Genomic DNA, 21,744 nt, shown 5'->3' with positions numbered 1-21,744 from the left:
TTTGCCAGCTATACATCTGACAAAAAGTCTAATAACTACTCTATTCAAGGAGCCAAAAACTAAAAATAAACTCCAAAGAATCAATACCTCAATGAACAAACGAGCAAAGGAGCTTAGCAAACACCACTCAAAAGAAGCAGCCTGTATGACCAATAAATACTATGAGAAGTACTCAATATCCCTGGCCATAAAGAAAATGCGAATCAGAGCAGCACTGGGGACCCATCTCCTCACATCAGAGCAGCCGTGGTCAGGAGCACGGTGGGGAGGACTCACATCAGATCAGATCAGACGTGGTCAGGAGCACGGTGGGGAGGACTCACAGCAGATCAGACGTGGTCAGGAGCACGGTGGGGAGGACTCACCTCACATCAGAGCAGCCGTGGTCAGGAGCACGGTGGGGAGGACTCACCTCACAGCAGATCAGCCGTGGTCAGGAGCACGGTGGGGAGGACTCAGCAGATCAGACGTGGTCAGGAGCATGGTGGGGAGGACTCACAGCAGATCAGACGTGGTCAGGAGCACGGTGGGGAGGACTCACCTCACAGCAGAGCAGCCGTGGTCAGGAGCACGCTGGGGAGGACTCACCTCACATCAGATCAGACGTGGTCAGGAGCACGGTGGGGAGGACTCACCTCACATCAGATCAGACGTGGTCAGGAGCACGGTGGGGAGGACTCACCTCACATCAGATCAGATGTGGTCAGGAGCACGGTGGGGAGGACTCACCTCACAGCAGATCAGACGTGGTCAGGAGCACGGTGGGGAGGACTCACCTCACAGCAGATCAGACGTGGTCAGGAGCACGGTGGGGAGGACTCACATCAGATCAGCCGTGGTCAGGAGCACGGTGGGGAGGACTCACCTCACAGCAGATCAGACGTGGTCAGGAGCACGGTGGGGAGGACTCACAGCAGATCAGACATGGTCAGGAGCACGGTGGGGAGGACTCACCTCACAGCAGATCAGACGTGGTCAGGAGCACGGTGGGGAGGACTCACCTCACAGCAGATCAGACGTGGTCAGGAGCACGGTGGGGAGGACTCACCTCACAGCAGATCAGCCGTGGTCAGGAGCACGGTGGGGAGGACTCACAGCAGATCAGACGTGGTCAGGAGCACGGTGGGGAGGACTCACCTCACAGCAGATCAGACGTGGTCAGGAGCACGGTGGGGAGGACTCACCTCACAGCAGAGCAGCCGTGGTCAGGAACACGGCCGTGGTATTCAGTGGTGTTTTTGTGCTGCAGCGTGTTTTGGGTTTGGTTTTTCCTCTAATATACCCTTGGCTACACAGGTTGACTTCAGTCATTTGAACCAGATCTGCTCTGATGATGTCAGCATTTTATGCTTTTATTTACTGTTCCCTAAAGTAGTGATAGAGGTCAGTCAGCAGCATCCTGGAGGCCTTGCAGTTACTTGGAAGTAGAGGAGCTCTTTAGGGGAAAAACAAACCCCTCTCATGTCTGGGCGGCCAGCCCACTGGATCCCTAAGATGACTGGCAAACATATAACACTTGTATTCATGTTTTACCTTTGGGTCTTACAGTGGAAAACATGAGTTTTCTTCTAAAACGTGATGCTATTCTGAGCCCTGACTTTTATTCGCCTCTTTTCAGCTGAGCGGGGCAGAAGGCCTTGTGGACTTAGGCAGTGGACTCGCGTCGTCCCGTGCGGCTCTGCTCTGAGCAGCAGCTGCCTAGGAGGAGAGGTGCACAGCCATTAGCACAACTACCTCAGTACAGTGCTGGTCACACAGCAGAGCACGGCTCCAGTCCAAACCACAGACCACCAGGTGCAGCTCTGTCCTCAGCTGGGCTGAGCATACTGTTGTCTGGTGGCTGAAAGACATTGATAGAAATGGGAATGGAGACCCTTGTGATAACTGAGTCTTTTCCATAAATTATGAAGTTAATAACCTCTCATGGCATTCTAGGAAAAAAAAAGACTGACGTGCTCCCAGAGATCTAACTCATTATAGCCTAGAAGCACTCTGTAATTAACGACACTTTCTTCTGTCACCACCAAGCACCAGGTTTTATTATGTTTATTAATATAGAGCTTATGATGTCCTTTTTTATTATGTCATTTCCATCTTAACAGAAAATTAATACAACTGCTCATGATTAAGAATCACCTACTTTGAAACCTACATCCCATGAAGTATTTTCTTCACCAAAAATAATTAGGGGAGTTTGAGACTTGTACACCTTTGGAAGTTATGTTTTAGTTCTTCTCACTAAATGGAAGCAGATTTGACAGTATTGTGGCTTACAAAAACCTCACAGTACTGTGTGCTCTTCACAATACTGAAGAGCGTGATGAAGGCCTCCCTGGCTGGGGAGAGCAGGCCTGGGACCGCACGCACGCAGGCCTTGGACCGCCCGCACGCAGCCGGCTGTGGGAAAGGGCGCCGGCCGGCTGGCATCTCCCTCAGCGCAATGGGATGGAAGCCCAGAGGTGAGCGTGCAGAACTCCAAGGAGAACAGAGTATTCATCATCACCTGCTGACAAAACCTCCAGATACCGAACAAGCAAGGAGACGATCTAATAACCTGGTCCTCGCTTAGTTTTGCAGATTGCTGCCAAGAGCTTCTGGATTTCCCTGGCTGTGCTCATTCCTGGGGTGGCAGAGCCTGTCAGGGCCCGTAAGCTTTCCGAGGTCTGTGCCACCTGCTCACGTAGGAGTCACTAAACCCCAGGTCTCGCGGCCATCTTGACAGCTGTCACAGAACTATAACCATGAGCCAGGCTATGGTCTCATAAATGTAGTGCCCATTTTTCAATCCCTAAAACGTGTGAAGACACCGAACATGAGCATGTGTATGGCCTTTGCATTTGTGCTCACTTGATTGCTGTACAGTTAATTTCATATTTAAGTATATACAACCTATACAAGTTCCTCTTTATCTGTTTGGCTGAAAAGTTAGAATCAGCCTCCCCAAAGATTAATTTGCTAGCACTGAGTTTTAAGGAAGGTATTTCAAACATACAGCTTTCAGCCATCTTGCTGAATATATGCATCCAGAGGGGAAAATTGTTCTATAGACACAAAGTGATGACAGAACTCCCTGTTACACAGACACGGAGCGAGGATGGAGTGCCTTCTGTACCCAGGGACCTACTTACAGCTTACCTGATGCCACTTTCTGAGAGCTAGGCCCAGGTGGCAAGCTGAGTCCCTCCATGCTGAGCAGAGCTAGGCCCATATGGCGAGCTGAGTCCCACCATGGTGAGCAGAGCTAGGCCCAGGCAGTGAGCCGCACTATGGTGGGAAGAGCTGGGTGGAATGTCCATCACCATGTGTTTATTAATTGCTAAAAGGCAACCGTTCTTCCAGTGTGAAAAGAAGATGGAAGACACCCTGACAACCTTGTCTCCGCTGAAGAAAGTCATCTATGCGCCACCCAAGGTTAGAATTCTGGTGAAAGCATAGGGAGAGTGTCACATAAAGCTTACAAGGAAAGGAACAAGGAAGAGGCTACTGCAAGAGCATACTCGTCAAGAATTGCTTACATCCTGATGAAGTGTGTGTGTGTGTGTGTGTGTGTGTGTGTGTTTCCTTGGGCTTGAACTCAGGGCCTGGGTGCTTTCCCTTAGCATGTTCACTCAAGGCTATGTCCAGCTTTTTGGTCCTAATCTTAGTAGCTGGGATTGCAAGTGTGAGTTGCTGGCACTCAGCTTTAGTTTTTCTGTTGGTAGTTTTTTTATTATATATTTTTCAAACTGAACTATTACTATGAATCCTTTGATGGTTACAAGAGATCATACACAAAGTGGACATTCTACATATTTTCTATTGAAAGCCGTTAGGCTGGGAAAGGAACATGTATATGAGCATTAACCACACTTCATAAAGGATCAGATGTCAAGTTCCAGCTGATCTATGTTACGCTTGGTACTATTGAAGGTCAGTATTTGCAATTTGCCTCCATGCCCAGCCCTGCAGTATTTGATGAAAAATGTATGAATCTGACCATTACAATTAAATTTTTCTAGACAATGATTTATGGTTTTTTATTGTTCTTGGCTTTTTTCCCTTCTACTCCTGATTGCATTAGAATATTGAACCTTATTTCCTTTATTTACTTGTCTTTTAATACCCACTGACCTTTTACAAAAAAAATAAAACCCAAAATAGGATAATACCAAGTCCTCAATCTGTCCCTAAGGGTGGTTTGATTTTAAAGTCCTCAGTGAAAGCGTGGGTGTAGAGCAGCCACACGGGCATTTCATTCCATTCACACTTCAAACATTTTTTTTCTGGAAACCATAGTGACTCGCTGACAGCTAGGATCATTTTAATTTCCTTTTTGGAAAAAGAGTTTATATTTTTTTATATTAGTAATAGTTTGAACTCTAAGAGTTTGCTAATATTTGACCATCTGGCCTTTAAAATTTGAAACAATAAGGGACAGTGGACAGGTAAAGACAGAACTATAGAGAGACTCTTATTGCAGTGTAATTTGTGCACGTGTGGAATATCACGGTGAAGCCCCTGGGTACACTTAATATCTTACTGTGGCTGAAAAAGCAGTAATGACCAGCACAATCCGTTGAGGACAGGAAGCAGAGCCCACACACAGTGAAAGTGAACGCTGTGGAAATGGCTTGGAAAAGGAGGGAGCAGAGCGTGGGGAGGGTGGTGGCCGGCGTGGGAATGGAGGGAGCAGAGCGTGGGGAGGGTGGTGGCCGGCGTGGGAAAGGAGGGAGCAGAGCGTGAGGGAGGGTGGTGGCCGGCGTGGGAATGGAGGGAGCAGAGCGTGAGGGAGGGTGGTGGCCGGCGTGGGAATGGAGGGAGCAGAGCGTGGGGAGGGTGGTGGCCGGCGTGGGAATGGAGGGAGCAGAGCGTGGGGAGGGTGGTGGCCGGCGTGGGAATGGTGCGTTGTGTGTGTATGAAAATGTCCTTGCGGATCCCTTCTTACACAACCAAGGTAGCCAATAAGATATTTTAAAAATACTGAAGCCAGCCCAGCACGGTGGCTCACACCTGTAACCCTAGCGACTGAGGAGGCTGAGATCTGAGGATCATGGTTCAAAGCCAGCCCAGGCAGGAAAGTCCTTGAGACTCTTGTCTCCAATAAACCACTCAGAAAACTGGAAGTGGCACTGTGGCTCAAGTGGTAGAGCACTCGCCTTGAGCTGAAGAGCGCAGAGACAGTGCCCAGGCCCAGAGTTCAAGCCCCACGACCGACAAAAAAGAACATTGAAACCTTGAAATTTCCTTAACCTTTTAGATGGTAAATTCAGTATACACACACCCCATTAAGCAAACTCTCAGTGACACAATAAAATATTTTAGGGAAATTTATTTTCTAAAATATGTGAGCTATTCTGAACTCTTTTGTGTCAGGATTTCATTGTCTTTCCTAATACATTTTGTAATTGAAATAAAAGCTGCGCATTTTTGTGAAGTGCCCTGTGATGCTTTGGGAGCAGGGGCTGGAGCCCACAGCCTTAGACCTGCAGGACAAATGCTAAACTCAACCCCTAGGACCACGTGACATTCTGATACATGCATACATTGGATGATGTTTAGATCTGTGTAAATATGTTTGTTTTCTCAAACACCCGTTCTTTGTGGTAATTTTGTATTACTGTAAAGATGCTATGCGAGGGGTTACAGTTACATGAATGAGGTAATGAGCAAATCTGTTGACGCACATTGTGGTAAACTTAGGTTTAGAGCTTTTTGAGGACAGCCTGCAGCTTGCTGGCACTGTCTGCACGCACCTCGGCAGGCCCGAAGTTCTCCTCCGTCACTGTACGTGGCGCTTCTTGCCAACCCCTCCCTGTGTTCTTCCTCCCTTTTCTGAGTTACAGATACCTTTAATCACCTTTGCCTCTAAAAATCAGTACTAAACCCTGTGTCAGCACACTGGAAATAATTTAGTGGGTTGCACTACCATTCATCTCTTTCCAAATCTGTTTTCCGTGGCAGGATGGTGACCGTTTGAAGTCAGCCATGACAGGAATATTCACACCTCAGATGGAAAGGGCTAAAAGCCAGGCTTTGCTCTTCCATTTATTATCCAGAATTAACAAAACTAGGGAGAAAATGTTCTTCATTCAGAGTTATCTAAGAAGTGTATTTTGTTTATAACCTTTAAATTAAGTAGAATACAAAATTGAGGAAAGTTATATGACAACTGTTACTTAATCAAGAATAAACTTGCTCATACCACCAACAAGTTCTGACATATTTGAGATTTCAGTTTCATTTTACTTGCCAACATAAAAGAGAACGTCAAATAGCTTTATGTCAGATTCAAACATATTCATCAATAACGTGAGCATCTTCTTACCCAGGCAGTTTTCTGTGTTGTGACTCCCTGGTACACTGTCATGGCAAAACTATGATAAAACCCTAGAGTGGATTTTGCAGGAATTCTTAAGTCACAATGAGTGAACAAAGGTTTGGACAAGAGGAGGAATGGAGATACACTCCAGGGCAGGAAGAGCGGAGAGGGGAAGGGCAGGTAATGGAGATGGATGCACCGAGCTTAGCGACAGTGGTCATGAAGGAAAGGAGAGCTGCATGGTTCATGGGTGGCTGGTGTCTAGAAGGATTATTGCCAATGGCAAATCTGCATTTACTATGTTAGAGAAGTTTAGTTAGATACTCGGATTTATCACGCAGCATTAGTAATATACAAGATTTTCAAAGGAAAAGCTATTTTAAAATCCGTAAATTATGGTTTTAGTTTCACTCAGGATTCTACATAAATCTCACAATAGGTCTATAGTTTTTTGATATGTTCAGTTTAATATTCACTCTTGACTCATGTAATATTCAGTGTGGTGTGAGCAATGTAAGTCTAGTAATTCAGGGCGTATGATCGGTAGCCATGCCTGAGAACCAGCCCAAAGCCACACTCTAACCAAAGTCATAAATCACTGGCCTAGCTAGAATGCAGTCATGAGTCTGAACCCCAGTACGGCCAAAGAGAAAAAAGAAACGAAAACCTGATTTGCCGTAGGTAGATCACAGTCAACCAAAGTGATTGCTGACACGCGTTTCTGCCACCCTGTGTTTCAGGCCTACGACGATGGCTGTGTGGGTGACTATGAGGCCTATGACAGCAGCTACGCCACCCCTACGCAAAGGTAAGAGCCACAGGAGCCTGTCAGTCCCAGCAGCTGACCTCCTCCGGGAGCCTGTCAGTCCCAGCAGCTGACCTCCTCCAGGTCTCCTGAATTCCTGAGTTGCTCACGGGACAGCAGGAGATAAAAGAATAGCAGTGCCCCTGCACACAAGGACGGCAGAGTCTGACCTGAGACTGGTGAGTGCCTCGCCAGTACAGCTCACTGAACAGAACAGGCTCACGTTGGCCAGTACAGCTCACTGAACAGAACAGGCTCACGTTGGCCAGTACAGCTCACTGAAAGAACAGGCTCACGTTGGCCAGTACAGCTCACTGAAAGAACAGGCTTACGTTGGCCAGTATTACTATTTTGTAGGAATTATGTTAGTGAACAATAAAAGAGACACTCGTCCAATGGGATTTACTTTCCTAAAATGTAATTTTCATTTATAAAATCAAATATTAAGTAAATATTACTGGCTCCTGACAACAGAAAACGTCTTTGAATAGCTTATGAAATAAAAAATTCCTCCTTTTTTTAATCTACCTTTATGACTGTTAATAATCTCTCTTTAGCTTGACCCCAAATTCATGATTTCATAACAGTCAGATCCATTTAGTGTTATTTACATACAAGATTTACCCGAGCCAGCTCCAGTGTGACTTCTGCCAGGCTTAAGACGTGGCATGCCTTTGTTGCTGCCTTCTCCCAGAGGCTCTGGAAGCCACATAAGACTCAGATTCCACGTAGCGAGGGCTACAGGCATGAGCCACAGGCTCCTGGCATTTGTGCCTTTTTTAAATGAATATACTTTATATACAAAGATATTTTCTTTACACTTCTTTCTTCTCTGGTCCCTTTCTTTTCTGCTAAATTTTCTATGGCTAAATTCTTCTCATCCTCCCATTCCTGGATCAAAAGCTAGTTCTTCCCATGGCTCTTTCCTTGACACTTGTTTCTACAGACCATCCTTCTCTGCTGGCTTTGGGAAAGCTTGTGTGTTCCTTGTCACACTGCTGTTTGCTCAGATCCTGTCCTGGTGTCTTCTCCTACCCTATGGTAGAAACAACGTTGGTTCTTTCACAGGCCATGTGGTAAATGGATGTAAAAAATGTTCAGAAGTATGCAGACTCAAAATCTCATTACTCAGAGAGGATTAAGCAGCAAATTCATAATTATGTGCATTATATTTCCTGATCAGTGTTTTTCTCAGAGCTGAATGTTAAGGCAAAAGTGACAGAAAGCAGGTCATGAAATTATACTAATGCACCAAATTACAATTATAAAATGTTTGTTTTGTGCAAAATCATGCCCTCGATACTGACATAGTATCTGCCATACAAGACATTGCCAATAAAGATTTGTTCAATAAGTTAATTGAATAAGTGAGCCAGTTGCCGGTGGCTCACACCTGTCACCCTAGCTACTCAGGAGCTGAGATCTGAGGATCGTTGTTCAGAGCCAGCCTAGGCAGGAAAGTCCGTGAGACACTTACCTCCAGTTAAGCACCAGAAGTGGCGCCGTGGCTCCAGTACTAGAGCACCAGCCTTGAGCACAAAAGCTCAGGGACAGTGCTCTGGCCCTGAGTTTAAGCCCAAGACCAGCACAAAAATAAAAAATGCATTAATGAATGGAATATTGTTCCAAAATCTCAGCAAGAAAGGCAGCAATAGAAATTATGGCCACTAGGAAATCGGCAGCAGCATATTAAATGTTTTCCTTCATGTTGTTTCCACTTTTCCAACTGGACCAGAAGGCAGATTCACAGTTCAGTTTGGGATACAGCTCAGGGACAGAGGGCTTGCCTAGCATGTGAGGGGCCCTGGCCTTCACCCTCAGCACCACAGAAAATCTGTTTAAGTAAATGTTTGTTAAGTGGTGGGGCATGCCAGAGCATGTAGTCACCATGCAATGACAACTTAATATTTGATGTTGCTAATTTGTGTGAGGGTTTGTAAACTGTTAAACAATTTAAGTATAATCCAATAATTCAAGTGTCATCAAGTATTAGGAATTTGGGGTGAGAGGAAGATCACTTTTTATAAGAATTAGTCCTGGTCTGTTTTATTGGGGGGCGGGGTGGGGAATGATGATTATTGTAGACTTTGTAGCATTTGAGTTAAGGGAAAGAAATGTTTTCCAAAACAATGAAAGAGTGAGCATAATACATCTCCAGCATTTACAAAAATTTGAATATTATCTTGGCACAGTATAAATGTTATTTACTTCTTACAGCCAAAATAATAAGATATGATAATTCAGAAGTCTGAAGTTCAAATGATACAATTTTTGTGACTTAGGAGAAATGAGATAAAAGGTAAAAATTTTCAGGGAAGTTATTCATTAAATGACTGGTTAGTACAGGTTACTGCAGAATCGGTGGAGTAATTATGGCTCCCTTCATGGAGTCAATGGAAGGTCACAGCCCTTCCCAGGTTCATTATGAGGTCAGAAGCTGTAACAGCTTTAATTAGCCCCCCATGTGTGCAAGACGTCATTAGTTGTGGAGAATTTCAAATGGATCAGAGCAGGTACTGTACTGAGATTACTTGGGAGGCAGCCTCACTGAATGGCATTGGTGCCTTGTGGTATGAGGGGTTGATAAACATAGTTTTCTCTTGCTCTGTACCATTGCCCTTTGCTCCTGGAAGGAAAAAAGTAAAGAACTAGACTGACAGGTTATTTTGCAACCCTCAAATCACAGGACTGCTGCTGTAGTTTCCAGGACAACTTGCTTATTTGACACTTTGGCTTAAGACAAGCTACATCCTGCAGTTCACACCTTTAATTGGACCAGGCAAATTCTGCTCATGTTCTCATATCCCATTTTTCATGTGCTCCTTGAGGACATTAACATTTGCAGAGATCAAGCTTCTGAAAGCATGCAATTTCAAAGGATTTGGCCATTTCCCGGTGCCAAAATTTGAAACAAGAATCAATACCAAATCAAATCACAAGTGGAAAAAAAGTACCTTTATGTACTTAGATACAAGATACTTTCATTGCAAATGAAAGTCAAAAGATCAGTTCTGTGTCTCTGATTCTAACAGTAATTTAATTTTGTTCAGAATTCATAGTTTTTCAGAGCAAATATTGAACTGTAGGTGGGAGTAACAGAGAAAGCCCAAAGCACTTGCCAGGGAGCAAGTAGAAGGAGCAGGTAGATCTCCCTCTGCAGGGGGAACTCATACATCCTAGAAGGAGCAGGTAGATCTCCCTCTGCAGTATGACACACTTATTGAAGAAGTTTCCTAAACTGAAGACTCGTTTTAATGTTTTTAGTTTACCCAGTGGGGGGGAATAAGACTTTTCAATTAGACTAATTTGAGGAGTGTTTTGTGCAGGTATTATTCTCAGTGGAAGAATACTATACCATTATAGCATTCAGTTCAGTCCCTTGGGGTTAGCATACCTCGGGTGAGGCAGAGAGATATAAAAGAGGCCACCTGCCGTCTCAGCCCCAAATGGTCATATGGTCATCACACAGAAATGCCACCAGGGGATTAGCACTCCAGCTAACCCCCGCCCCTCCACCATTGCCCCCTTGGCTGGCCATTCGGGGACAGATGACAAGAGATGTCCCTAGTCATTTAGTCCTGCTCTAAGAGCAGGCTGAGGGGAAGAAGGAGAGTGAGAGGTTGTAGGAGGCCTGTCACATCCAGCATTCCCACCGCAGTCCCACACTTGGTAACTGCGCATTCATGCCAAGTGCGTGCATACATAAGCAACGCCATGAGATTGCTGTTGATGCTTAAAAATTGTTTAATTTCTGAGAAGATGTATATACTTACAAAAACTTGAGAAACTGCATTTCCTTGCAGGATGCATGAGTCCATTCACATAATCAGTATTAGAGTCAAGCCCACATCTGCTAAATCCACAACTTTGAAAGTAAATTCTGAATCAGTTAACCAATTTAACCCATTTCTGCTGTCTACCTGAACGTAACAGAGAGTACACATTCAACATTGTAAGAATGTGTGAGTCCTCTGAATGCTCTTCACAAGAAAACATTGACATTCATTAGCCATTGTGTTTAGGCTATAGGTTTATTGTAAGTACTTGTAAATGATGCCATGTCAAGAGAAATTCTTCTAAGGAAAACTTAAGTATAAAACATAACACTCCCAAACAATTGAATAAAATGTTAGCAAGTGTGTGAAGCATGTGCTGCCCTCACAGAAGCATTCCGTATGCATGAGCTCAGCATCTTGTAATTGGTTCTCTCCTGTCTCAACGCTAGTCAGGGGTGAGATTGAATTCGCAGTTATTGGATTCCAGGTGTTTGAGCAGTTGATACACCAATCAGTGCTGTTCTCAGGACATCCACTTGTGGGTGCATGAACAGGAGATTCCATATTTTCTGATTTTTCCTCAACATAATGAGAAGATGCCTCTTAATTTACACGTTTTAATTTTAATCTTCATATGATATATTAGTATCGTGTACGTAGGATTACTGCTATTACATTTTTAAAGGATATCAAGTGTTTGACACACTATTTATTGCATACTCATTATCATTGTTGAGTCTTCGTTTCTTCTCTGTTTATTTACTTGGTAGCACTGGGGTGTGAACTCAAGGTCTTACAGTTGCTAGATTGGTGCCCCCAGACATTTTCACGCCAGTTATTTTTAATACCTCTCACATTTATGCCTGGGTTAGTTTGATCCGCATGTTTCCTGTTGACACTCCTCAGAGAGATGTTGAAACAGCGTGTGTCATTACAAAAGGCGTGTGTTAACTGCAAGCCAGTGGTTGAGATGGGTCTAACTCTTTGTCCTAGGTGGCCTTGAAGTACAGGTCCCCCAATCTCATATTCCTATGTAGCTGAGATTATACGCAGGAGCCACCATGCCAAACTTAAGCTTAGTCTCAATAATAAGTAAACTGCCCTACGAAAGTACTTTTCATAATTAATAAGAGCCAGAAAAGCTATTTGCCTTAGTCACATTAATAATGAATACCCTAAAGGAGTTACGTGTCTCATTGACTACCTAAAACCTTCTTAACCCTTGATAGACATCAGGCAGGTCAGTATATCCGCGTCTTCTCGCCAGATTAGTTCAGGATGAACACCAAGGACACTGACAGGGCTCAGTCGTAAAACCTGTTAAGCAAACCGAGCCATGCGTAGTCAGAGCTTATGAGATGAGAAGGCTTACGCAGCCTTAAGTAATCAGAGAACCTGATGGTACCAAGGCCACGTTGAGGGAAGGAAAGGGGAAAGAGGAAGGGTGGGGAAGGGCAGGGAAAGGATAGAATTAAAGGAGTTTTCTAGAACGCATGTGGCTAGCAAACATGGGGCAGGCCTACATCTTCAATACTGTGGACCAAATGTTTTCTTTTCAGAATTGTTTATATCGTAGAACATAAATACAGTTCTTAGGTTATGTGTTCCATAACGCATCAGTGCAAAAGATACATACCAATTTTAATATGTTTAAATATATAATACTAATGGGGTATAAATAGCTGTAGACACCTTTATATCCTCTCAGGTTGGAATTTTGTCTCCTGATTATTTTATAACCCCAATTTAAGAAAAATTTTAGAGCTTTTACATTTGAAACTCATATTTGAATTTGAAATGTAAAAACAAAAAATCCACATAATTAATCATGCACTTGTCATCCATAATGTTCATAAGATTACATTACAGACCTGTGAAAGAAGCAAAAGGGGAATCTGGAAGGTAAGGCAGGGATTACCTCATGAGATGAATAGTGTCACTCTCAGGTCACAAATAAAGGAACTGAGCATTTGCATGCTCAGGGCTTTATGCCTTGTGAAAATCCGAAGCCTCCAAATGTACCCACTGGGCTTCTCCAATGCTCTATTTTTTTTTTTATTTAATTTTATTTTATTTGTGAAAATACTGTACAGAGGAGTTACAGTTACATGGGCAGGATAATGCGTACATTTCTTACCAAGCATTGCAGCCTCCTCCTTTGTTTACCCTTCACATCCCTTCCCAGCCTCCCCCCTCCCCCCCAATCCCAATCCTTCTCCTTCCCCCCCCTTCCCCCCCCCCCCCGCACCAACGTTGTAAAGCTTGTTTTGGACATGACAACTTGTACTTCTTATTGTTGCAACAGGTCCACCTGTATCCTTAAACAACTGGTTTTTCCCCATCTCCTCCACAAGTTATACTGACATCAAATATAGTGAAAGCAGGGGTTATACTGTGGGGGAGGGACATACAAAGCAACAAAGAGATAATCTTATAAATGTGTTAGAAACACATGCATGAAAGAAAAAAAAAACATTAAAATACACATCTAAGGGTTCATTTTCCTGACATCACATTATCTGACCTTTTCCGCTTGACTCATACATATACTAGATATTACAAATAAGGGAAACCATGGGACTTACGTTTCTTTGGGCCTGGCTTACTTCACTTAATATAATTTTTTCCAAGTTTTTCCATTTCCTAACAAATGGGGCAATGTCATTCTTTCTGATGGAGGCATAGAATTCCATTGTGTATATATACCACATTTTCTTGATCCATTCATCTACTGAGGGGCATCTGGGTTGGTTCCATATCTTAGCTATGGTAAATAATGCTGCAATAAACATAGTTGTGCTGGTAGCTTTAGTGTGGTCTTGTTTGCAAACATTAGGGTAAATGCCCAAAAGTGGGATTGCTGGGTCATAGTGGAGCTCTATGTGAAGTCTTTTGAGGAACCTCCATACTGCTTTCCAAAGTGGTTGAACAAGTTTACATTCCCACCAACAATGAAGTAAGGTTCCTTTCTGTCCACATCCCCTCCAGCATCTGTTGTTGTTAGAGTTCTTGATTTTTGCCGTTCTAACTGGAGTGAGGTGATATCTCAATGTTGTTTTGATTTGCATTTCTTTTATGGCTAGGGATGTTGAACATTTCTTCATGTGTCTATTGGCCATCCTTCTTTCTTCTTCAGAGAAGTTTCTCTTTAAGTCTTTCGCCCACTTATTTATTGGGCAGTTGTTTCTTTGAGGATTTGTTGTTGGGGGGTTTAATTTTTTGAGTTCCAAGTATATTTTAGATATGAGACCCTTGTCCGTTGTATGACTAGTAAAGATCTTCTCCCAATCTGTGGGCTTTCTATTGATCTTGCTAGCTATGTCATTTGCCCTGCAGAAGCTCTGCAACTTTATGCAATCCCATTTGTCCAACCTTTCTTTGATTTGTTGTGTTTCCGGGTCTCTATTCAGAAAATTTCGGCCTGAGCCAAGGAGACCTAGGGTTTCTCCTATTCCATCCTGTAATGTTTTCAGAGTGTCTGCTTTGAGTTCAAGGTCTTTGATCCATTTGGAGTTGATTCTGGTGCAGGGTGATATATAAGGATCTAGCTTAAGTTTTCTACATGTGGTTAACCAATTTTGCCAGCACCATTTACTGAAGAGGTTGTCTTTCTTCCATTCTATTGTTTTAGCTCCCTTATCGAAGATTAGATGGCTATAGGTCTGTAGGTTCATTTCTGGGTTTTCCAATGCTCTATTTTGAAGCACTTAAGCTTGTTAGGAAACTCTTAAACTAAAGGCACATCTATTTCCTACAACTTCCATTTATATGCATTGCTCTCTAATCTGTCTTATACAGTTGCGTACAAATAAATTGAACTTACTGTTTCTTCCACAAAGATACCACGCTCCATGAATGCTAGTACAGAGGTTGCTCACCCGGTGCTTTGCTGTGTGTGGTTTTATTTTAATTCCCCTCTCCATCCTCTGTCTTAAAGGAGAGCATAGCATGCTCTCTGACCCTTTCCTCAGGCCCCTTACTCTTGGACAGCAATGTCACCTGCACCCACGCCTTGAGGTATCTGGGCACCCCTGGGCCTTTCTGGGGTACAGGAGAAGATCCTCTCTCATCCCGCAACCCAGTGGCTTCTTCTTCCTCACCCTCTGCTCCAGCTCTCAAGGTGACCCAAGCCTCAGTTTAACCCAGCTGGGCCAGCTACCCTCCAGCCGCACCAGAAGCTCCGAGCCAATTAGTAGCTGTCATCGAATGATGACATCTGTGACTTCTTGTCATACAGCCCAGTTGTACCAGCACCAAACTGATGGGAGGCCAGTCTCACAGACAGCGGTTGGTCCAGGGGCCAGGTGTCTACCGAACGTTGACCCCTGTGATCCGAGAGCTGACGCCTGCAGAGACAGCACTGGCACACTGTTTCTTGCTCTAAAGCCCCCCCATCCCAACCGCATGGTTTCCATAGGTGCTTGTGTGATGTGATTGGGTTTTACTGAACATGCTTTAAACTGAAAACCAGGTTCTTTCTGAATGAACTGCTGTTGACCAGTTCTAGCGCCATTCCCTGTCTGTACAATTGATTTTCACACACCTCCACACAGAAGTATACACCTATCCACTGACAGTTTCCCTTCTTGTTTAGGGGTCTTTTTGCTGGTTTTACATTACATTGTTGAATACTAATAGTAAACACTAGCATAATTCTTAAAACTAGTCATGCTTTCTAGCAATCTTGCATTTATTTTTCAAGTATCGTTCAAGGAAATTTTCTGAAAAACTTTGTCAAGGACAAGGCTTAGTGTCCACCTTTAAATTGACATTGATTGCTAATTAAAATTCTGTGATAGGAGTCGTAAACATAGCTATGAATCTTTCTTGGCTGTCCTGCTAGACAGCTTCCAAATTATTCACATACAAATTGTGTGGTATTTTAGTCAACAAATGTTCACTGAATGTCAATGTTCTGGATCTATGTCTGAATACAAAACAAAAACATGGTCTGTACTTATTCAGTTAGAGTACCTTTGGGTTGTTTGTTTATAAAAAGAAGTGTGATCCTGCACGAATGCACGAAAGCCACTTTAGAGAAATGTGGAATGTTGGCACTCCGCTGTGGACGGTAGGACCAGAGCCTGAAGCGGGGCCTGGGGTCCCCTTTTCGGCGCAGTAATGTGTGATGCCCAAACACGTCCAGGGGTTCACAGAGCCACGGCGCAGCCAGAGCAAGAGACGGGGGCTGGAAGCAGGGGAGTCGTTCTACATAAGCACAACCCGGGGAAGGAGGGGGCTAACACCTTGCCTGTGAGGCTGGGCGGGCCCTGTGTCAACGCTGGCAGTGGTCAGGGTCCTGTAAGATTCTTGCCTCCAATACAGAGATTAGCACTGCCAGCTGGGGGTATGGAAGGACTCACTCCGCCAGCCATGGGACGTGAACCTTTGCTCTGAGTTCAGAATTACCCTCCCCGATCTGAGATCTAGAGAAAAGAGTGACTGGCAAACACAGCCCAGGTCAAAGCCCGCAGCCAGGCAGTGCAGCCAGGCTCTGCCTGGCCTCCATGGTGGCCTCTCAGCAGGCTTCGCTGTGCTTCTATTCATGGACTTCAGGTTTTATCTGGTTTCAGTCACAGAATTTCTAGGTGAATGTGGCCTCATTTCCTCACACACAGGCAAGTTGTATCAAAACAGAATCATTGTTACCAATGCACATATTCTTTTCCCAGACTCTTTTATATTTATTTAAATTTCCAGAGTCTGGAGTGTAAAAATAATGCTTAAGTAACAGATGGTTTTAGAACACTATGCAACACAGATAAGACTCCGTTTGTGATCTGAATAGGAAGATTGTAAACCATTATTAGCACATACCCACAGAATAACTTGCATCACTGAATTCAGTCTCCAAGTCTCCTACATTAAAATACTGAAATAGTCAGAAATTATGCTGATTTTCACAGCACGGAAATCCCACTGCAACTCCTGAGTTATTACTTAACCTAGAAATCTGTGAACAAGGTTAGAATTGTGTCCGTTTCAAACTAGGGTTCAGTAGTTTCCATGTATTTGCACCAAAGTCAGCTAACAGTTCATCGAGTCACATCGTATGTCATTGAGTCTAACTAACCAGTCCGTGGAAAGTCTGATTTTTAGAAAATAATTGCTACATTCCAGTGATAATTTCAGACCACGAAACAGAAGATTAATGTTTTTATTATAAAACTACTCACCCTTCTTTTACATAATAAGGGTCAAAATTGGCAAAGATACAAGCTAAATTGAAAATAAATGACAAAAGAGTACCTTCATAAAGGGAGTTTTTGAAGAAATAAGTGTTACATCCAGGAAACAAAGGCGTGCCTGCCGACCACGCATACTGGGGGCGCTTGCCTAACCCTGCATGGGAGGTCTCAGGTAGACCCTCTTCCTCGATCCTCAGCCTGTGAGCAGTAAAACATGCTGCGTCCCTTGCTTCATCCTGTGAACACTAATACCCTCAGCAGAAACTTTAGACACGTACAGTTATTCAGCTACTCAGAATATGTCAAGATGAGATCTTTCTCAGTTTTGCAACCCTTACAAATATGAAAGCAAAGGACCTTGTGCATATGCCTTCACTGGAGAATCGCCTAGTAATAGTTATTAAGTTACCTGATAGGAATCCTGGATATATCACAAATTATGTCCTTAACAGTTCAAGTAGATGAAATAATTATCTACATTAAGGATGAGGACACTGGAAGTTGAGGAGATTTAATGATTTGCCCAAAATAGCATGTTCATGAAAACAGAAAACAGTAGCTCTCAGTTTTAAGTTCAGAGATTCCTTGTTTCTGGGTTCTATATTCATGTTTTAAGAAATACTGATTTCTCAGCAAATAAATCAGAGAATGGAGAGTTCACCATTCTCCACTCTTGAGTCTTTGGGCTTTTCTTCTGTTTCTGTGAGTACCTCTGAACGCAAGATTTATATCTTTAGCTTTGTCAACACAAACCACACAAAAATACCACTGCAAAGGTTCATTTTGTTATCTACCTGCCTACCTCTATTTCAATAAGTGTTCAGTATATTTAATTTGCCCGTTCACCTTGGAAAATGTAAATTTATGCTCTATTTATTTATGATCAGCATGTATACCAGAATACAGTCTTGTAGTAGAGACCACAGTGCTTTTTTTTGTACAACATGTTTGAATGTAATAAATAAATACGTACTGGGCTGGGAAGGTGGCTCAGTGGTAGAGCACTTGCCTTGCATGCCTGAGGCCCTGGGTTTGATTCCTTAGCACCACATAAGCAAAAAAGAAAAAAGCCGGAAGTGGCACTGTGGCTCAAGTGGTAGAGCGCTAGCCTTGAGCTGAAGAGCTGAGGGACAGTGCCCAGGCCCAGGGTTCAGGCCCCATGACTGGACCCTAAAATAAAATAAATACGTTCTAAGGTTCTAAAATTCCAAAAATATGTTTAAAATGGTTTATGAATCTGGAGAATTTCAAGATACTTTAGACATATAGAATCTAAAGCATTTTTTCTTGTTAGGTCTCTGAAAATTGTACTGTTTGAGCACAGAGCATGTACTGCTTGAACATCCACATACAGTGTTTCACTTAATACTTTTGAGCACACAAAATGATCAGATTTTCAGCTTTTGAACAAAGTGACCAAATTTTCAACTTTTGAACAGAAAATTTTAAGAGAATTTCATTTTTCAACATTTATCTTAATTATTTCTTGAGATGTGTAAAATAAAAGTTCATACATATTATATAAAGATTTGACATGATTTATTTCCATCCTAAGTTTTATTTGGTGACAGTACAAATTTAGTGACAGTGAATTCTCAGGAAAAAAGTTAGATATAAGTATGTAAACCCTTATTTCTGATATCCATAAGGATAACTTAGATAATTCAATTACCTTCTTGTCTGCAAAATAAAGGAAAGTTTCTACCTGGAAATTCTTATTCTGCTTGCTTGCAATTTCACATGTGAGCCCCAAGCAAGCAGCTATCTTTGCTCTGTTCATTTATGTCCTAGCATGCAGACCGTGTAAAGCACATAATGTTCGTCACTAAATTTTCTTGGTTCAGTGAGGAGAAAGTAGCAGAAAGTATTCACAGTATGCATCTGCTCTGGCTTGCCATACAATACTCAGTATATTTTAGTCTAACATGTCTAGATAAAATATTAACATTTCTCTTGTGTAGTCCCAGAGTAGTACTGTTATTTGATAGGTAATAATGAGTTGAGTATTAGCTGACTGAATTATCATATGGCATTAGCATCAGTTAGTTGTGCAGTTCATGCATCATGTACATTTATGTTACACGTATCCTGATCAGAGCCACTACTTCCGCCTCCTCCCTCACCCTTCCCTCTTCCAGATAAGTTTCTCCTCCTTTCTCTATGTTCATACATGTTCATAGAGTATTGCAACTTCTTTGCCCTCCTTCCCTAATGACTAAGGCTTTGCAGTCCCCTGAGAAGTACAAAAGAAAAAGCTCAAAATCTGTTGACTCTGGCTCGGAACTCTCAGACTCGCTGGGACAGCTTGGCTGCTGGTCGCCGTCTCCAGCCTGTGCTCTGTTCAGGAGGTGGTAGCTTCTGTGTCAGTTGTGGCTAAGGCCAGCTTAATTCCCGTGTAAGATTCCCTCCCATTTTATTATTTTCAGTTCCAAAAATGAGTTGTCAGGTTTGGGAGGGTAGGATGTCAGTGGAGAACGATACTTAATCAACATAGTTTTGTCTTTTACTGAAGATATTATTAAGACATTAGCTGAACACTTAAGCCAGTACTATGTCTTTATCCTCAGACATTAGAGTTGAGGCCTTCAAAAAAAAAAAAAAATCAGACTTAATTTATCAATTGCTTTCAACATCCACCAACTCTTCCAAACTGCTCTTTTGAATGTAATGATTAAGATTAGTCCAGAATTATTATCTTTTATCTTTTGTTTGCCTTTTAATCTTGGCAACTCTGTAAAGAAATGCATTTAAAACTACAAGTTTTAAATGTGGCATCCAGTGATATGAAATAACTGTGACTTGTGTTCACAAGTAACATCTTAAAATGCAGATTTACTCACGTGTTCATGGAACAGAAAGGTTCGTGGATCCAAAGGACTATAACTGCAGAAGCACACAGGAGAGAGCAGTTACACCGCCGTGCCTTCCATAAGCGATACTTGTCCACTCAGCCAATCAGTATTGGCTGGATGTTGCCACATGTTCAGAACTGTGCCAGATACTGTGGTGCAGCAGTGAAAAAGAGCCGAGTCCAACCCTGGGGTTTGTTTAAAATACCGTGAAATGAGCCAGCGGAGCACATCTGCGACCTCAACCGTGTGGGCGGAGGTGGCCTGGACACCAAGCACGGTGCTGCGCACTGCCGCGTGCTGGCATGGGCGCGGGATCCACGTGCTGGCATGGGCGCGGGGTCCACATGCTGGCATGGGCGCGGGGTCCACATGCTGGCATGGGCGCGGGGTCCACAGTGCTGGCATGGGCGCGGGGCCCACGTGCTGGCATGGGCGCGCGGGATCCACGGTGCTGGCATGGGCGCGGGGTCCACGTGCTGGCATGGGCGCGGGGCCCACGTGCTGGCATGGGCGCGCGGGATCCACATGCTGGCATGGGCGCGCGGGATCCACGGTGCTGGCATGGGCGCGCGGGATCCACGGTGCTGGCATGGGCGCGCGGGATCCACGGTGCTGGCATGGGCGCGGGATCCACGGTGCTGGCATGGGCGCGGGATCCACGGTGCTGGCATGGGCGCGGGATCCACATGCTGGCATGGGCGCGCGGGATCCACGGTGCTGGCATGGGCGCGCGGGGTCCACGGTGCTGGCATGGGCGCGGGGCCCACGTGCTGGCATGGGCGCGGGATCCACATGCTGGCATGGGCGCGCGGGATCCACGGTGCTGGCATGGGCGCGCGGGGTCCACGGTGCTGGCATGGGCGCGGGATCCACGTGCTGGCATGGGCGCGGGATCCACATGCTGGCATGGGCGCGGGATCCACGGTGCTGGCATGGGCGCGCGGGATCCACGGTGCTGGCATGGGCGCGGGGCCCACATGCTGGCATGGGCGCGGGGCCCACGTGCTGGCATGGGCGCGGGGTCCACATGCTGGCATGGGCGCGCGGGATCCACGTGCTGGCATGGGCGCGGGGTCCACGTGCTGGCATGGGCGCGGGGCCCACGTGCTGGCATGGGCGCGGGGCCCACGTGCTGGCGTGGGCGCGGGATCCACATGCTGGCATGGGCGTGGGGTCCACATGCTGGCATGGGCGCGGGGTCCACATGCTGGCATGGGCGCGCGGGGTCCACGTGCTGGCATGGGCGCGCGGGGTCCACGTGCTGGCATGGGCGCAGGGCCCACGTGCTGGCATGGGCGCGCGGGGTCCACGTGCTGGCATGGGCGCGCGGGGTCCACGTGCTGGCATGGGCGCGCGGGGTCCACATGCTGGCATGGGCGCGCGGGGCCCACGTGCTGGCATGGGCACGCGGGATCCACATGCTGGCATGGGCACGCGGGATCCACATGCTGGCATGGGCGCGCGGGGTCCACATGCTGGCATGGGCGCGCGGGGTCCACATGCTGGCATGGGCGCGGGGTCCACGGTGCTGGCATGGGCGCGGGGTCCACGTGCTGGCATGGGCGCGGGGTCCACGTGCTGGCATGGGCGCGCGGGGTCCACATGCTGGCATGGGCGCGGGGTCCACGTGCTGGCATGGGCGCGGGGTCCACGTGCTGGCATGGGCGCGCGGGGCCCACGTGCTGGCATGGGCGCGGGGTCCACGTGCTGGCATGGGCGCGGGGTCCACGTGCTGGCATGGGCGCGGGGTCCACGTGCTGGCATGGGCGCGGGGTCCACGTGCTGGCATGGGCGCGCGGGGTCCACGTGCTGGCATGGGCGCGGG

The 21,744-nt window shown here is 45.3% G+C and overlaps 1 protein-coding gene across 2 annotated transcripts in view; it reads left to right on the top strand.

The window, feature by feature from the left end:
* Khdrbs2 (KH RNA binding domain containing, signal transduction associated 2) overlaps nt 1-21,744 on the top strand; it is a 281,691-nt gene that overhangs the window by 214,368 nt on the left and 45,579 nt on the right. For both annotated transcript variants that reach the window (XR_006150186.1, XM_042696953.1), the window contains exon 7: nt 7,039-7,106. Coding sequence is in view for 1 of the 2 variants with exons in the window: in XM_042696953.1 (XP_042552887.1) it covers nt 7,039-7,106 (68 nt within the window). In the remaining variant the exon portion in view is untranslated. The remainder of the gene's footprint in view (nt 1-7,038; nt 7,107-21,744) is intronic.

This window comes from Dipodomys spectabilis, unplaced genomic scaffold, assembly GCF_019054845.1.
Source record: "Dipodomys spectabilis isolate Male_0828 unplaced genomic scaffold, ASM1905484v1 ptg000213l, whole genome shotgun sequence".
NCBI classification, from domain to species: domain Eukaryota; kingdom Metazoa; phylum Chordata; class Mammalia; order Rodentia; family Heteromyidae; genus Dipodomys; species Dipodomys spectabilis.
Note: the sequence above shows the minus strand (reverse complement) of the source record. Positions and strands in the feature narration are given on the sequence as shown.